Source organism: Lynx canadensis, chromosome C1 (genome assembly GCF_007474595.2).
Source record: "Lynx canadensis isolate LIC74 chromosome C1, mLynCan4.pri.v2, whole genome shotgun sequence".
Lineage (NCBI taxonomy): Eukaryota > Metazoa > Chordata > Mammalia > Carnivora > Felidae > Lynx > Lynx canadensis.
Window position 1 is genome coordinate 135067302 of NC_044310.1, and position 14580 is coordinate 135081881.

General features: G+C 46.2%; 1 protein-coding gene across 5 annotated transcripts in view; it reads right to left on the reverse strand.

The window, feature by feature from the left end:
- Window positions 1–14265, reverse strand: part of ZEB2 (zinc finger E-box binding homeobox 2) — a 133809-nt gene extending 119544 nt beyond the window's left edge. The window contains exons 1-3 of one of the 5 annotated variants that reach the window (XM_032594404.1): window positions 13856–14265; window positions 12190–12342; window positions 11155–11296 (exon numbers count right to left, since the gene is read on the reverse strand). In XM_032594404.1, coding sequence (XP_032450295.1) covers window positions 11155–11227 — 73 coding nt within the window. In that variant the 5' untranslated portion in view covers window positions 11228–11296; window positions 12190–12342; window positions 13856–14265. Of the gene's footprint in view, window positions 1–11154; window positions 11297–11488; window positions 11508–12189; window positions 12458–13855 lie in introns of those variants that run through there. The other 4 variants (XM_032594402.1, XM_032594403.1, XM_030327249.1 and 1 more) reach the window with 4 other exon arrangements.
- Window positions 14266–14580: the final 315 nt, after the last annotated feature.

The window sequence follows — 14580 nt, forward strand, 5'->3', positions numbered from 1 at the left end:
TGGAATGTGTGCATATGGGCTGTATGTAGTTTTCAAATTCCCATCAGCAGAGCAAAGGTGATGGGAAATCTTTAGAGGACAACCATTTTGTTTAGAGATTTTCCCCTTTTAATGGGTCTCTTTATTATGAAAACACAGCTTACTGAGTTCTTTATATATAAACCTCACCTCTTAAAACTGAGAAATCTCATGATGTGAAACACTTCCATTGATGTGCTTTGTGTCTAAAATAGAAACTTAGGTACTTCCAAGAATAGGCAAATTGCAAAGTTTCTTTGATTACAGTTACTCAGATATATAAGACAATATAGATACAATTTAAACTAAGCAACAGTGAAGCCTGTACATTACATTGCAGGTCACTTGGGCACTGAATTCCTTGAAATTTACTCTTCTGTTTAAGATAGAGGAAAAAATCTCAGATCTTAAATAGCATGATATCTTCCTCTGTTGATTTATTAGATTGCTGATTTATAGAAGGGAGTGTCTATCACCTGGTCGGGAGTACCTTTCTTTCCTAGAGTAGATTATAAAAAGAAATACGAAATTATAGAAAGAACAAAAATCACCATATTGTCATATTAACAACCTAACTATTAGAGAGGAATCCATTACATTTTTTTTTAATGTAGAGTATGTTTTGACTTTTTGTCATGGGAAGTCATTAATGACAATGACCTGTTCCCAAAAGAATGTACTCATTGACCTCCATCGCCTGAGATCATTTAAAAATGTTTCCACCTTATTGTTGTGACTTAAAAATACACCTTCATATATTTGCTGTTGTGATAAATAAAGTTAGCTAAACTGACCAGTACTGCGTTTGTCATTTGCTTGGAAAAATATCTTCACTTAAGTGGGATTTAAAATTTTAATTTCAAGTTCAGAATTAGGTCTCCTCCAGTTTGAAGCAGAGTGTGTGTGGGTTTAGGTTGAAATAACACACAGCAACCCAGAAAGATGAATAACTGAAAACAGATTATATACAAAAGAACATGACATTTAAGCCCATGGATTACAGGAAAAGTGACCCGGGATCTTACTTTTATAGTAGTGTTTTGTTTTGTTTTGTTTTGTTTTTTTTAAAGGAAAGGTAACTTAAATGTGCACACGAGCCCTTCAGTAATGTCTTTTCATTCTAACAGTTCCTTCAAATCTCAGCCCCTCAACTCAGCTTACTAACAGAACTAAGTTTGTAAAAAAAAAAAATCATAAATCATTATGACGATTGCATTCCTCCACTGAAAAATGAAAGCAAAGTTCGGATCCTTCTCGAAATATTTGTTCCCCTTACATCCCTTACGTGTCCCCGATGCTTGCTCTTTCAAAGTCTGGTTTTCAGAAGAGCCCATATTAATTTCTAACCAAGACTCCAGCATCCACTGTAATGCACTGGGCTTTATTAGCTCTCAAATGTTCCTGGGTCACAAACACACAATATCGGATGAGACACTGACCATCTTCCTTCTCTCTTCAGCTCCTCTAACTTTCCTGTCAGGAGTCTGACAAAACACGCACAGTTACTGTTGCTGAGGGGAGACAAAGTTTAACTTCTGGGTTGGCAATCGGGGAATAATTCATGAGCAGATTTCTAGCAAATGATATGATTTGCTAAATTTTGGTCTTTGATTTATATTTATGTACTCCTGCTACTGTTAAGGTTTTGCCAACCTCAATTAGATCATGAATGAGATCATTTTAATTCAGCCCCCAAACTGTGACCTGACCATGGTCTGAAAGTGTTCAAAAAGTAATTTTAAGCCTCCCTTTGATTTGAAAAGGAATACTGCATGCTTGGTCGTTCATACAAATAACATAAAACTTAATTATTGGATGATTTGGCAAAGGACCTTCTTGCCAAACAACAGTCAATGCCAGCTACTGTGATGCTGGCTATGCCCGGGCCCCCGAGCACACAGCCCCCTGTATACAGCATTTGTTCATTGTGTCTCAGGGCAAGATGCTTTCAAATAGGATTCGTGGATCTGGGAGGCAGGGTGCAACTCGAAGGGTGTACCATATTTATAACTCCAGTTAAAAAATGCTGTCTCACCTAGAAGGGAAGTAGATCTGCGCTGTCAAATCACCAGGAGGCTGTGACAAAGGGAGCTTGCAGCCTGACACACGGTGTAACAACATAGCAAACACCTTTAATCCTGTCATGTCTCATACCCTTTACTTTCTCACACATTTGTGGCTGCTTGAACGTTGACACCTACACTCTTTTTCGAAACTAAATAAGGCAATCTTATTTAAGCCCAAATGCAACACCTGTAAAGTTATTCTTGTGCCCAGCAAAAAATAACCATTAACTCCTTCCTCTTATAAATGCCTCTCTGCTTGCTTTGGCAAGTCTCATGTTGGTAACAGTCGGCCTGAGGCCCTGACTCTGAGGTTCACATGACCTTCCGAGCTCCGAAAGATAGGCAACACTTCCCCCTAGAAAAGATGCGAGGGCTGCGATAGTGTCACTGTCCCAACTGGCCTCTTACAGCTTTTTGAGCTGAAGCCCCTTTCTTCATCACAAACTTCTGGTGTCTTTTATAGTAAGGAGAGAGGCCCCAGCTGCTTCATTCCCTCTAGCTACCATAGTCTAATATTTTAAAAGCTGGAAATGAAAATAGCTTTTCTAAAGATATTTCCTGGAATTTTTAATGTGCTGCCTTGATTCCTTTTTTTTTCTTGCCAATTATAAACCACCATTTGGAGGGCTTATGAGCAATGTAAGTCCACCTCATCTAATTAAACCACATTGTTTTAAAAGCTTGAACAGTTTTCATGTCTACAAGACTTGTCTGAATATTAAACTGCTAGAACCAGAATTCTGAGTGTCTTTGGAGAGCCAGGATTTTATCTGCTGAGTGCAAAGGGCCAGGCACTCAAAGAGTTAAGGAGTGTTCCCGCATTGCTGGGTAGGTTAATATCACAGCTGCCTGGTAAAGCATTATCCCGGTACCTCACTTAACAAAAGCCTCCTTTTGCAAACAGACTCCCACTTTCCCCCCAAGTGTCCAAAGGTGTTTACTGAAGTAAATCTGCCTAAATCCTTCATTGCTTGGGTCATGGGGGTGGATAGGAGGGGTGGAAGGTGTAGGGATAATCTCTTTTTGTAAATTCTGTAAATCTTCTGGGAAAAAGAAAAAAAAATCAGGAATCTCTGTCACATGCTCATGTACAACTTCTAATATCTCTGCTAGTTTTGCTCTTATAAGTGAAATCCGCACCATGGCTATCAGAACTGCCCCCATTTCCAATTATTCACTCGAAGCGATTGCACTCCTAAACTTGCGTGTGTGCGCGTGTGCGCGTGCGCGCACGCGCATTATGTACTTAATCTATCTGTTGAAAAACTGTTGGTATCTAAAACTGGTTTCAGAAAGGAAAAAAAAAAGACAAGGCAGTTTAGAAGCAAGATAATGTAGCTGAAAAGTTGTCACGAGAGCTTTCTGCTCTTGCTGTGGTCTCGTTCCGATACCATTAACTGCATGTTACTTTTGCATGTTGAAAATGGAGGCAAATAACACAGTAAAACCTGACAGGTCCGCCTGCAAGGGTTTAAACAGTTCCCAGTAAGAAGGAGCCCTTGAGGCATAAACTTTCTCTCTCAGGAGAACGTGAATACCACCAACCCCTCCCTACAAATCTTGAAGCATCCAGTTTGAGATACAAAAAGGCTGTCATCTCACAAATGTTAAACATACTAAAAAAATCTGAAAAAAAAGTATGAAGAAGGTGTGAAAAACGTGGCACTTTACAGCCCTCAAAGCTTTTTAAAATAGAACAACTTTTCCCCCTAAAATTCTTTTCAGAGAATTTTTTTTTTCCTTTTTGGCTCATTTGAGAGTTTCTTTCTTGGCTTTTTTCCCCTTTCATTTGAAAATATGAATTATCATAAAAAGTCAGGGGAAAAAATGGGAAAGTCTTTTCCAGTTTTCCTGAAGATTTATCAGCGTGTTCAGGCTGGGTGTAAGCACTTCTCCCTTTTTCTCTGGGCCAGACACCCATCCCTGAAACCAGAGCAGGGCCTTGGGAGACTTTATCCCTTCTCTCCTCCAGAGCAGCCTCCAGCTGCGCCCCCCCCCCCCCAGTGCCCTTACCTCCCTGGTCTGATGGTAAACAATAAGTAAAGCCAAATAGTAGGCAGCACTCAAGATGGGAAGTCCACACACCTGACCCCAAGTCTAACAGGCTTCTGAGGGAGAATTTGATCCCTCTCTGACACTTTTTACCTCAAGTGTTGAGCGGGTGGCCATGAATAGTACAGACATGCCATCTTGTAACACTATATGCCTGTCAGGAGGGACAAGGCCTGGTCAAGCATCAACTATATAAGGCTGGTAACCAGGGAAAGCCCAACAAACAGCCACAAACACCTAAGTTATTTTACTCAGCTACTACCCTCGGCCTCTCTCCTCTTCTCTCTCCTCTCTCTCTCTCTCTCTCTTTCTTTTCATCTTGGCTTTCTGTGGCAGAATGCAAATGGAGCCTGCCGGCGGTGAAAGGGCTGAATTGTGATTAAGAAGAAGAAGAGCTCCTTTCTTTGTTCTCCCCTCAGGGGATGTTTACTGGGAGAGACACAGCGGATCAGATATGAAAGGCATTCAGGTCAGCATTGATGTGAGCGAAAGTGAAATCATACCTAAGGCATTCAAAAGACCGCCGTGTCAGGGGTTCAGCTAACGGTGCAGCTACTGTGCGTGTCTTCCCGGAGAGGCAAAAATCTTTTCACAGACTAGCGATTTTTTCTCCCTAATTTACTACAAAATTATTAAAGTTTCCCCACCCTATTTACCTCCTACCAGATGACACAAGAGTTAGTATTTTCTCTCCTTATGGACCACACGCGAAATCAGACCAACTTCTAATAACTGTATTACCTTAATGAACCAGCAAGGCACCATCTGAACTGTGAAATCTTTCCTTTTTTAAGCAGATGTATTCATGTGTGATACATATATGCATAATATGTAGGGGAGAACTGAATGAAGAGAAAAGCCAAAAACACACACATGGATGGCTTTTCCTCTCACTTTTCTCAGAGGAAACACAAGACAACACACACACACACACACACACACGCACGCACACACACACACAGTATAAAAACAATACAGAACACCTTAAAACGAAATTCTTTATTTACTTTGTAACTACTAGTTACACTTTTCCTGAGAGTTTTCACTCTGACAGGACTGTCACCCAAGATAAAAGTATTTGGCACATAGCTATTTAGGCAAAGACTTCCATAGAGTCTTCTGATTATTACTGCTTTCCTTTTTAAAAAATTCTTGATGAAATACTTGGATCTTACTTTTTAAAAGTTTACACTCCCCACAGCCCAAATAGTCATTCAATAGGTTTTCCAAGTGGTAAGCTGACGCTGTTGGTATAAACAGAGCTATGTAAATATACACAAAATTCACAAATCACAGCAAACATACAAATAATGGGGAGGTGCCTAGATGTTTCAAAGCTTAAAAATGAAAAGGAAAATCACATTTCATCTTCCGATTGCTAAAGAAAGAAAAGAAATTGGGAGGGGGGAAGAGGACTATATTTATTGGTTTTAAATCATCCTTCCCTCTGCTCTGAATTATTTTTTTCAACCTTCACATCTTGGCGAAAAAGCATATTTGAGCTTATGTTAACATCTGCTTTTGTGGTGACATTTAATTCTGTATATTTTCAACTAGTGTTTCTGCATCACAGATTTTCCTCCTTTATTTCTTTGCTCTAAAAAGACAACCAAAGAGCAATCAAAAAGGTGTCTGACTTGGCCATTCAGACAATTGCCCCCTTGTGGGAATGCGGGAATGAATGGTACAGTGGACACCCCAGCACCATTGACGTTATAAACATGTAAATGAAACACATTAGGGCAGACAATCAATTGTCTGTGAGCATTGCAAACCTGCACTCCCTCTCTCTGTGACAGGCACAAAATAGTGTCTACCTTGGGAAGCCACGGTGCTGGAGAGGAAAAGGACAAAGAGTTCCCTTTCACACAGAAGAAAATGCACCTTAAAAGCCTTGGAAGAATGCAGATGACAAAAACTGTTGTAGGGAAAAGAATCTCCCACATCTTAGAATAAACGCGGCGCTGCTAGAGAGCTGGCCACACCGTCCTTCCCTACCTTCAGGGTAGACATACATTTTCCCAAGGAAATATCCTTAACATGGCATTAGGGGCTTCAAGAACCTCTTGGAATTTTCTTTACTTTGAGCAAATTAAGCCACCAAGGAGGGAAGCATCGCATACATGTGACATAGCAGTTTGGCAGGGAACTTTAATCTTGGCTTTATTCAAATCATATTCGGAAATAAATGCTTGAAGACATGAATTTATTTTTATTTGGCAACAGAAGAACAATGTAAAGTTTAAAATCCTTAGCCCGCCCTTACCCCTGGTGGAGCGTCCCACTGTGGGTGCCAGCAGGCTAGTGGCTCTGCTACGAAAGCAGGCATGTTTCTGCCCCAGTGGACTTAGTTTTCCCAAACCGAAATAAAACAAATAGATCAGTCTAGATACATAGCCCCCAGTCTTGTGTGTGTGCAGCATGACGAAACTTGCACGGAGATCTCCACAGAGAGAAAAGGATGGAGATAGCTATCTTTGGAGTGCCCTCAGTACTGGTACCTGCCACACCAACTGTCTTTGAGTGCTTTGAGAATCAGCAAAACCAGTCTCCCTATAAACTCATCAACCCTGTGAAGCAAGCTACTTGCAAAAGATTTCCCCACTTGCAAAGATAGCCAAGTTTGAAGCGATTGTAATCCGAGGGAAACTTCCCTGCCTCAGTGTGTACTAAGGGGCTCTGACTCCAGGCAGCCCCAGCCCACCTTCACCTATCGGAGAGGACAGACGGGAGCCACATCCTTGAGAAGGGGCTCCATGCATTTCTTTCCCTTTTTACTTAAGCATCTCTGAAACGGAAGCAACTTCTCCGTCCTCCGCTGCCTCTAAGCATCACCACCAGCGCCTCCACTCCCTTTAAGGAAGTGGTAAGGAGAGAGGGCTTATCTTAAAAAAGGATAATCATTTCTGCTCATCTGATTGCTTCTCCCCTAGGGTCCAAAGCCCTGAAAACATCCAACTTTATCCCTTGTCTTTACCACTGGAAATCAGAGACCAGAGGCATTTGCAAATATCTCCCCCGCTCCCCCACACAATCCCCAACCCTTCAACTGAAAGTTTGAAGACAAATCAAATTTAACTTTTCTTTCCTTCCTTCTTTCTTCCATTTCCTTTCCCCCTCCACTCCTAATTCAGTTTTCATTTAAAAGACGGCTTCACTCCCTTCTCTGAAGCAAGCAGTTTCCAGATTTGATCTTTGTCACAACCTGCATGTGTATGTGCGATTTCTCAGAGGCTGATGCTGGAAGGCAGTGGGCTGGGGAGGCTGGCCCATCTTCCAGGCTCCTCAGGAGGCAGGAGGGAAGCCGGAGCATCCCCAGGAGCCGAAGCCCCAATCAGGGGCTAAAGCAACAAACTTTGCAAGTTACAACCCCGGCCGCGCCAGTGGTAGGCAACAGCCGGGCATCTCCCGCTGCAAGTGCTCATTTCTGTCTCCAAGGCTGTGTGGAGATAGTGGGGTATAATCAGGGGGATGGAAAAGGGGGGCTGGGTTTCCCCCCTCCTCTCCAGCTTCAGTGAAAGTGTTACAAAGTGAGTCAGGCGACTGAAGATCATCTGACTGAACTTTCTTGAAACTGACACACATTCTTGTCTGCCGGCAACTTGCTTTTTGCCTCCTTCCCCTCACCCCTCTCCCCCTTTCCTCCTGCACATCTTATTTTCTGGGAAGAGATTTCATCCTTTCCATGTGGGGGAAAGGAGACTGTCAGCTATGGATTAATTTGGCCCTGGCACTGTCTTAGCCAAGCATCTTGCTGGCCTGAGAATCTTGAAGGCTGGATTCTAGATTCTTGTTTCTCTCTTTGCACATTTATTACCCTCAAACTGCCTCCTTCTCCTTTGCTTTTTAATAATTGTGTACAGCATCGTCTTCTAACTCACGTTCTTGACCAGCCTTTCAAACACACACACACACACACACACACACACACACACACACACACTTGCTTTACATGTTTTTTCTTCTTGTCGCCTCCGTCTATATATACATTGTTGACTTCATTAAAATTATATAAAGTGTCATTCTAGTTTCCTGGATGACCATCTTTTTTTTTTTTCCTTGCAGCTTCTTACTTCTGTGATTAGTATTGCCATTATTCCTTTCCAGGAATTTCTATATGATTTTGATAAGCATCATCATATTTAGTGTTATCAGCAAAGACACAAGCTCAAAAGTGACATCTTTTCCATGAATCCAGGAAAGAAGAAAAATCCACTCAGTTCAGATAAATCCTGGCAATTCCCAAAGGGAAAGGCATTGGATATGTGCTTGATGAGAAAGAAAATGAAAACGGGGGAAGAAAACTCTTCTACCTGCTTCTCTAAACCAGGGCATTTTGCTCAGTCAGATTAAACCCAAGGAAAAACACTGACAAGTAACTAATTCACAGCATGTTTTACACAGATTATTTGGAAAAAGAGACAGGTAGTAAAAGTTAGAGAAGCTGTAAGCAATGGAAGGCTTGCTGGTAAGTATGCAAGGTCTGAGATAAATGCCTCAAAATTTGCAATTCAACTTTCCATTTCGGAGTGTTGAGGCTTCTCCCAAGTTACTAGCTGGGCGGAGGGGATATGGTTGCAGTGTCCACAGCTGAGCACCTCCCTGGCACTCTGTTTCACCTGCGAAGCCCCCAGCAGGCCTTCCTCTCTGCCAACCCCCAACCCTCAGGGTTCCCAGGAAGCCTGGAGCCTTCTGTTTCCCCAGACCTGGGCTCTGGCCTGACCTCACTGCCGGGGCCAGGCTGGTCATCGGTGGCAAAATCCCGAAGGGGGTGGGAGGAGGCAGGAAGGCAGAAACAAACATTCTAAATAGTCTCTTCTGCAAAAGAACACTTCTGGGAACCTTGCTTTATATCTCATTCTCTTTTCTCTCAGAAAAAAAAAAAAAATGACTGTTTAACATAAGAAAAAAAAGCCTCCTTGACACAAAGCTTTTGTTATCCAGTTGATCAGCACCGTGCTTTAGATACTTGTAAGAGGGGGAAAAAAGCCCCACAACAGACATTGATTTTAGAAAATCAATAACCAACATTTAATAAAAGGAACAGAGGAAACACAAGAGAGGAGAGGGGGACATTAGGTATAATTTTAGTGTCTACTAAATTACCCAGAGATGGGGAAGGGGAGGTCTCCTGTGTAAGGACCACCTTAAATAATGCCAGATACTAGAATGAAGAAAAAAATTAAATTAAGAGAGAGAGAGACAGAGACAGAGACAGAGACAGAGGGAGAGGGAGAGGGAGAGAGAGAGGGAGAGGGAGAGGAAGAGGAGAGACTGACTTAAAAAGAGGCAGCCTGAACTGGATCTTGGGGAAGCAGCTCAGAATATATTATTGTACTTGTTTTTTTTTTTTTTTTTTTTTTTTTGTAATACTAAGCCAAGCAAATAGATCAAAGGCAGCACAAAGGGAAAAGGCAGGATAACGTAACGAACAGTTTCTGACTAAAATTCCTCTATCACTCCCCCATATGGCTCGACACCTCCACCACAACAAGCAAAAGATACACACACACACACACACACACACACACACACACACACACCCTAGAGAGGCAGAGACAGAGAGAGAAGCATCATTTGTCTCTAATCAAAATTCTCTCGTCTTTGTGTTTTCTCTCCCTCCAGCACCCCACACTGCGCCCCCGGCCGCCCCCTCCCTGCGCCGCGCAGCTCCGGGGCAGGCCGGGGGCGCGCACAATTGTCCTCTCTAGAGGAAAGTTGCTCCAAGTGGGCCGGGCAGTCCCCGAGAGGTGCGGGCTGCGTTTGCGGGAGGCCGGAGGCCGGGCTGGCGCCGCGTCCCCACGTCCGGCTCCGGAGCGTCAGCGCGGCCCCGCGCCGGGTGATAAAGCTGAGATCGAAGGGAGCGAGCGAGAAGTTTCCTTTCCCAGTCTGAGCTGGCGCTAGTTCGCTTGTTTGTTTTGGGGGGTTGGTTTTTTTCTTTTCAAACTCAGTATCCTCTGTCAGCTACCCCCGGCACCCTCTCCGGTCCCCAGCTCTCTCCCCTCCCCCAGGCGCCTTCTGCGCTCTTGCCAATCACTTTTCTCTTTTATTCCCACGATTTTGTTCGGGGGTAATACCTAGGGGGTCGATCTCTCTCTCTCTCTCTCTCTCTCTCTCTCTCTCTCTCTCTCCCCCTTCTCTTCATCCCTTCTTTGCCTTTCTCCAAGACGGACTTTATTAACAGCCACCCCTTTAATCTCCCACCCCTGGTCGGTGTGTCCCTCTCGCACCCCCATCTCCTTCCTCCTTCCTGACTCAGCTTGGATAACGGGCTCCTCCTGACCATGTAGAAAACTGCCCAGAAAAGTCTCCCTGCTCTCCGCGACTCCGCCAGTCCCCGGCGTGGGGCCAGAGCCCGCTGGAGAGGAACCACCCACCCCCGAGCCCGCGCCGACCCCGCCGGACCCCGCGCAGGGCCGGCCGGGTCCCTCCCACCCGAGGTCGGGGCGCGCCCGGCCGGGCCCCGCTGCCCGCGGACCGTTACTTGGCGTACGGAGAGGCGGCCGCGACACTCCGGCAAGAAACTTTAAGCCTCGCGGAGGCGCAGCCCCAGGCCCCCTCTCCCGCCCTCGCAGTTCCTCCGCCACCCCCGCCCCCCGCCCCGGGATCCTGCACGACCTGGCGCCCGGGCCCCCGCCCTGCCCTCGCCGGACGCTCCCGCAGCCGGGCCAGGGGACCCGGCGGACCGGGCGCCAGCGGAGCGAGAGGCGGAGGCAAAGGGAGGGCGGAGGCGGGGGCACGAGGGGGCGGCGGGGGTGGGGGCGCGGGGCCCCCGCCGGACCCCGGGGCTCGGAGCCCCCCGGCGCCCCGCGCTCACTTTGCCCGGCACTTCCCCAACTCCCCGGGTCCAGTCGCCGCGCGCGCCGGGCTGCGGCGCCGGCCACGGAGAGAGGCTCGCCCGCGAGCCCCGGGCGCCGCCGCCGCCGCCGCCTCGGCTCCCTTTCCCTTTCCCCCGCCTTCTCCCCGGGTCTCCAGCCGCGGAGTGGCCCGGAAAAGTTTGGTTCGGGCCGCTTCTTACCGTTTTTCCTCCTGGGATTGGCTTGTTTGCGCCTCTTGCACCGGGGGCCATCCGCCATGATCGGCTGCTTCATTGATAAGAGCGGATCAGATGGCAGTTCGCATGGACTCGGCGCCCTGCTTCGGCAGCACGCAGGCTCGATCTAGCAACCAAACACAGCGACAATGTGGGCATCGCCCGCGCCCATTGAAACGCGCGCGGGCCGCCCAGGGGAGCCGGGCCAGGGCCCCGGCGAGCACCCATCCGCGCCCCCCAACGCCAAAGCGAAACTTCGGCGGCCCCCTCCCCGCCCCCCACCCCCAGCCTTGGCCCCGAGGCGCTTTGTGTTTGTTACTGTTTGCTGTGTTGCACCCGCGAGGGGATCAGAGAGACAAGAATTACATCTTCAAAATGAGTCATAACTCCTGACCGTATGAGGGAATGCACACGGCGGTACAGTAAGGCTGCTTGACTCAGGGCTAGGCGGACCCTTTCCTCGGAAAAGTCCTCAGCCCGGCTCGGGAACTTGGGGTGAGGCGAGGCTTTCTTTCGCTCTCATCTTGTCTCACCCCCCCACCCCCCACAACCCCATTCCCCAGAGGAAACAAACAAACAAACAACGCGAAGCAGCCCCCGGATGAAGCACACTCGGGCAAATTGATAATAGTAATTATAGGAAGCCCACTCGCCCCGCGCCCCCTCCCCTCCCCTTTTGGAGTTTATCGAGGCACTGTCTCTGCCTCCCCCCAGTCCCCCGCCCCCAAATTAAGATTTCCCGTTTCACGCCGAAATAAGAAGTATAATTATAAGCCTCTTTGGACACCGTCGCTTCCCACCCCCCCACCTCCCCCCCCCGCCACTTTGACAATATTTACTTAAGTATTTTTCCCCCACCTCATTCACACACATGCTCCCCCACACTGGTTCCCTTAAATAGTTCCAGTAGAATTTTTTTTTAATCCCCTCAAGAAAGGAAAGAGAAAGTCCAACCGCTACGGCAATACTTTTAAGCTCTACTAAATGATCGTATCCTTTCTGGCTTCGAAACTTTTGTACCTAAAAATCGAGAGAGGCGCTGCATTTTTTCAGCTGAAACTGTCAAAACTTGGAGAAGGGGAACCTCGGAGGCAGGCAGGAGAGGAGGAGAATCCCGAAAACTCGGTGGAGGTTGGGAAGATGCTGTGCCTCGAGGATTAGTTTAAACAGGGGCTATAAAAGATGTAACAGATGCAAACTGTAACACAAGGGCCATTAACCCTTTCTCTGCCGAGCACACTCAGTCCCCACGCCCCGCACCTATTGTCTCCTGTGCTAGAAGCTTTGCAGAAAACCTGGAAAGTGAGTATCAGTTTCCAGACATTCGCTGAGAGGGGAGGGGGGCAGAGAGAAGGGGAAGTGGATGATTTAGAAAGCACCTTGAATTCAACCTAGGCATAGGGAGTGACTTTTATGTTTGACACGTTTTGTCATTTCTTGGCGTTCTATTGATTTGAAATGGTTGGGGAAAATCCTGAAATAAGGGAACGGTCACACAAGTGTCTGGGATGAAACAGCTGGCCTGTCTGTATTCATGCTGAGACTTACACACGATTGCATATAAATACATGTTTAATAAAGTAAGCTGCTAGTTTTATGAGCGTGTGTGTATGTGAGAGAGAGAGAGAGAGAGAGAGAGAGAGAGAGAGGGCATTTGTGCTGTAAACTTTATCTTTGCCTGTTATTTCTAACTCTGGAGTTAGTAATCTTGCCTTCATCATTATAGGGGGAGCATGTAAAATACATAAGTAGGTGGGAGATAAACACATTCATGTTAGCCGGGCTCATCACTGTTCCTGGGAACTTCTGTTATCTCTCTCGACTTTTCAGTGCCAAAGTATGGAATGGGATATGTGTGTGCATGTGTCTCCTGCTAAATCCATGTCTATATTACTTTGCCATTTAAAGTACAATTTCAAAAGTTATCCTTAATTTTAAAACTCTGATATCCTGACAGCAGCTTTCTTCCCAGCTGTAGTGACCCCCCCCCCCAACACACACACACTTTGGTAAACGACTCGAGTTCCATGAGGACTTTCACTTCTTTATTTATCATCACAGAAGTGAGGTGTTACTTCACATACATACACACACAAAGAATAAAATAAAGAAATGAAACTCGCTAAGCAGACAAAAACAGGCAACTTTCTGCTTAGAAAACAGCCTTCTCGGGTGGGAGAGGATGCACTGCCATATCTAAGAGAAAGACTTGCCCCTGAATTTGGTAGGTTTGTATCGATCAAGTTTTGTAATTATTCACAGGTATTTGCCAAGTTTTAATTGCTGAATACAATGAATTGGCACTAGATGCAAAAATAGAGCAGAATCTCTCCCCTTGAAGAGTTTTCATTCCACCATATAGTTCTCAATAAAACTTTTCCTAGGCTGGGTAGCAAAAGGCACCTTTGGTTACCTGAATGGACAGGTACAGGGCAAATTATTTGGGGGAGGAAAAAAGAAGAGAAAAGGAAAGAGAGAGTGCCGGAGAGCCAGAGAAATCAAAGAAGTCACTCTTGGGAAAAGCTTGCCATAAAGGAGCTAAACCCACCTGAAATTCCTGCCCACAGACACTCCTTCTCACTTCAGACTCACATCCCCACTTAAAAGGAGAAAAATCATAAAAGGAGGGTGGGGGATGACCATACCAAAAGGGAATAAAAAGAGAGAAAAGGGGAAAAAAACCTACCTGCGAAGTCTTGTTTGTAGTTTTGGCCAGAAATGGTGAGAAGAAAAAGCATGAAGAAGCCGCGAAGTGTGGGGGAGAAAAAGGTGGAAGCGAAGAAACAGCTCCCGGAGCAAACTGTACAAAACCTCGCCAAGAGTGTCGGGAGGCAGGACCGTTATTCCTGCGGAGCAGGTTAGAACTGATCTCTTTCGGCCACTCCAGGAAACACAAACCTGGGGACGGACTGACGTGTTACGCCTCTTCTAATGACATTTTTTTCTTTTTCTTTTCTGTAGGAGAGAGAGGAGAGACCCTGAAACACGCGCCACCTATCTTTGTGGGGAGGGATAATTGAAGCGCCCTGAGCGTGAGCATCATGTGAAAACGTGATCGCCAAGTTTCTCTCTGGGAAAGGATCTGGGATAGATTATACCTTGAAGTCTCCGCAAACGCTTTAGTGGAAGAAATGAAATTCCACCTCCCTCCCTTCCTCTCTCCCTCCCTCTCGCCTCCCTCCCTCCCTCCCTCTCTTCTCCACGCCCCCCCCCACCCCCCCCCGTCAAGCCTTTGGCATCATTATCCTCATCACTAAATCCTACAGAGTACAGGGCGGAAAACGGTGCACACCATTCACAGAACTGGAGAACTCTAAGGGGCGAAAGTTAAAGGGAAAGATCCCGGGTCCTTAATCCAGATCGCCTCTTCTTATACAGATATTTCTAATGGCCAGACTTGAGATGCACATT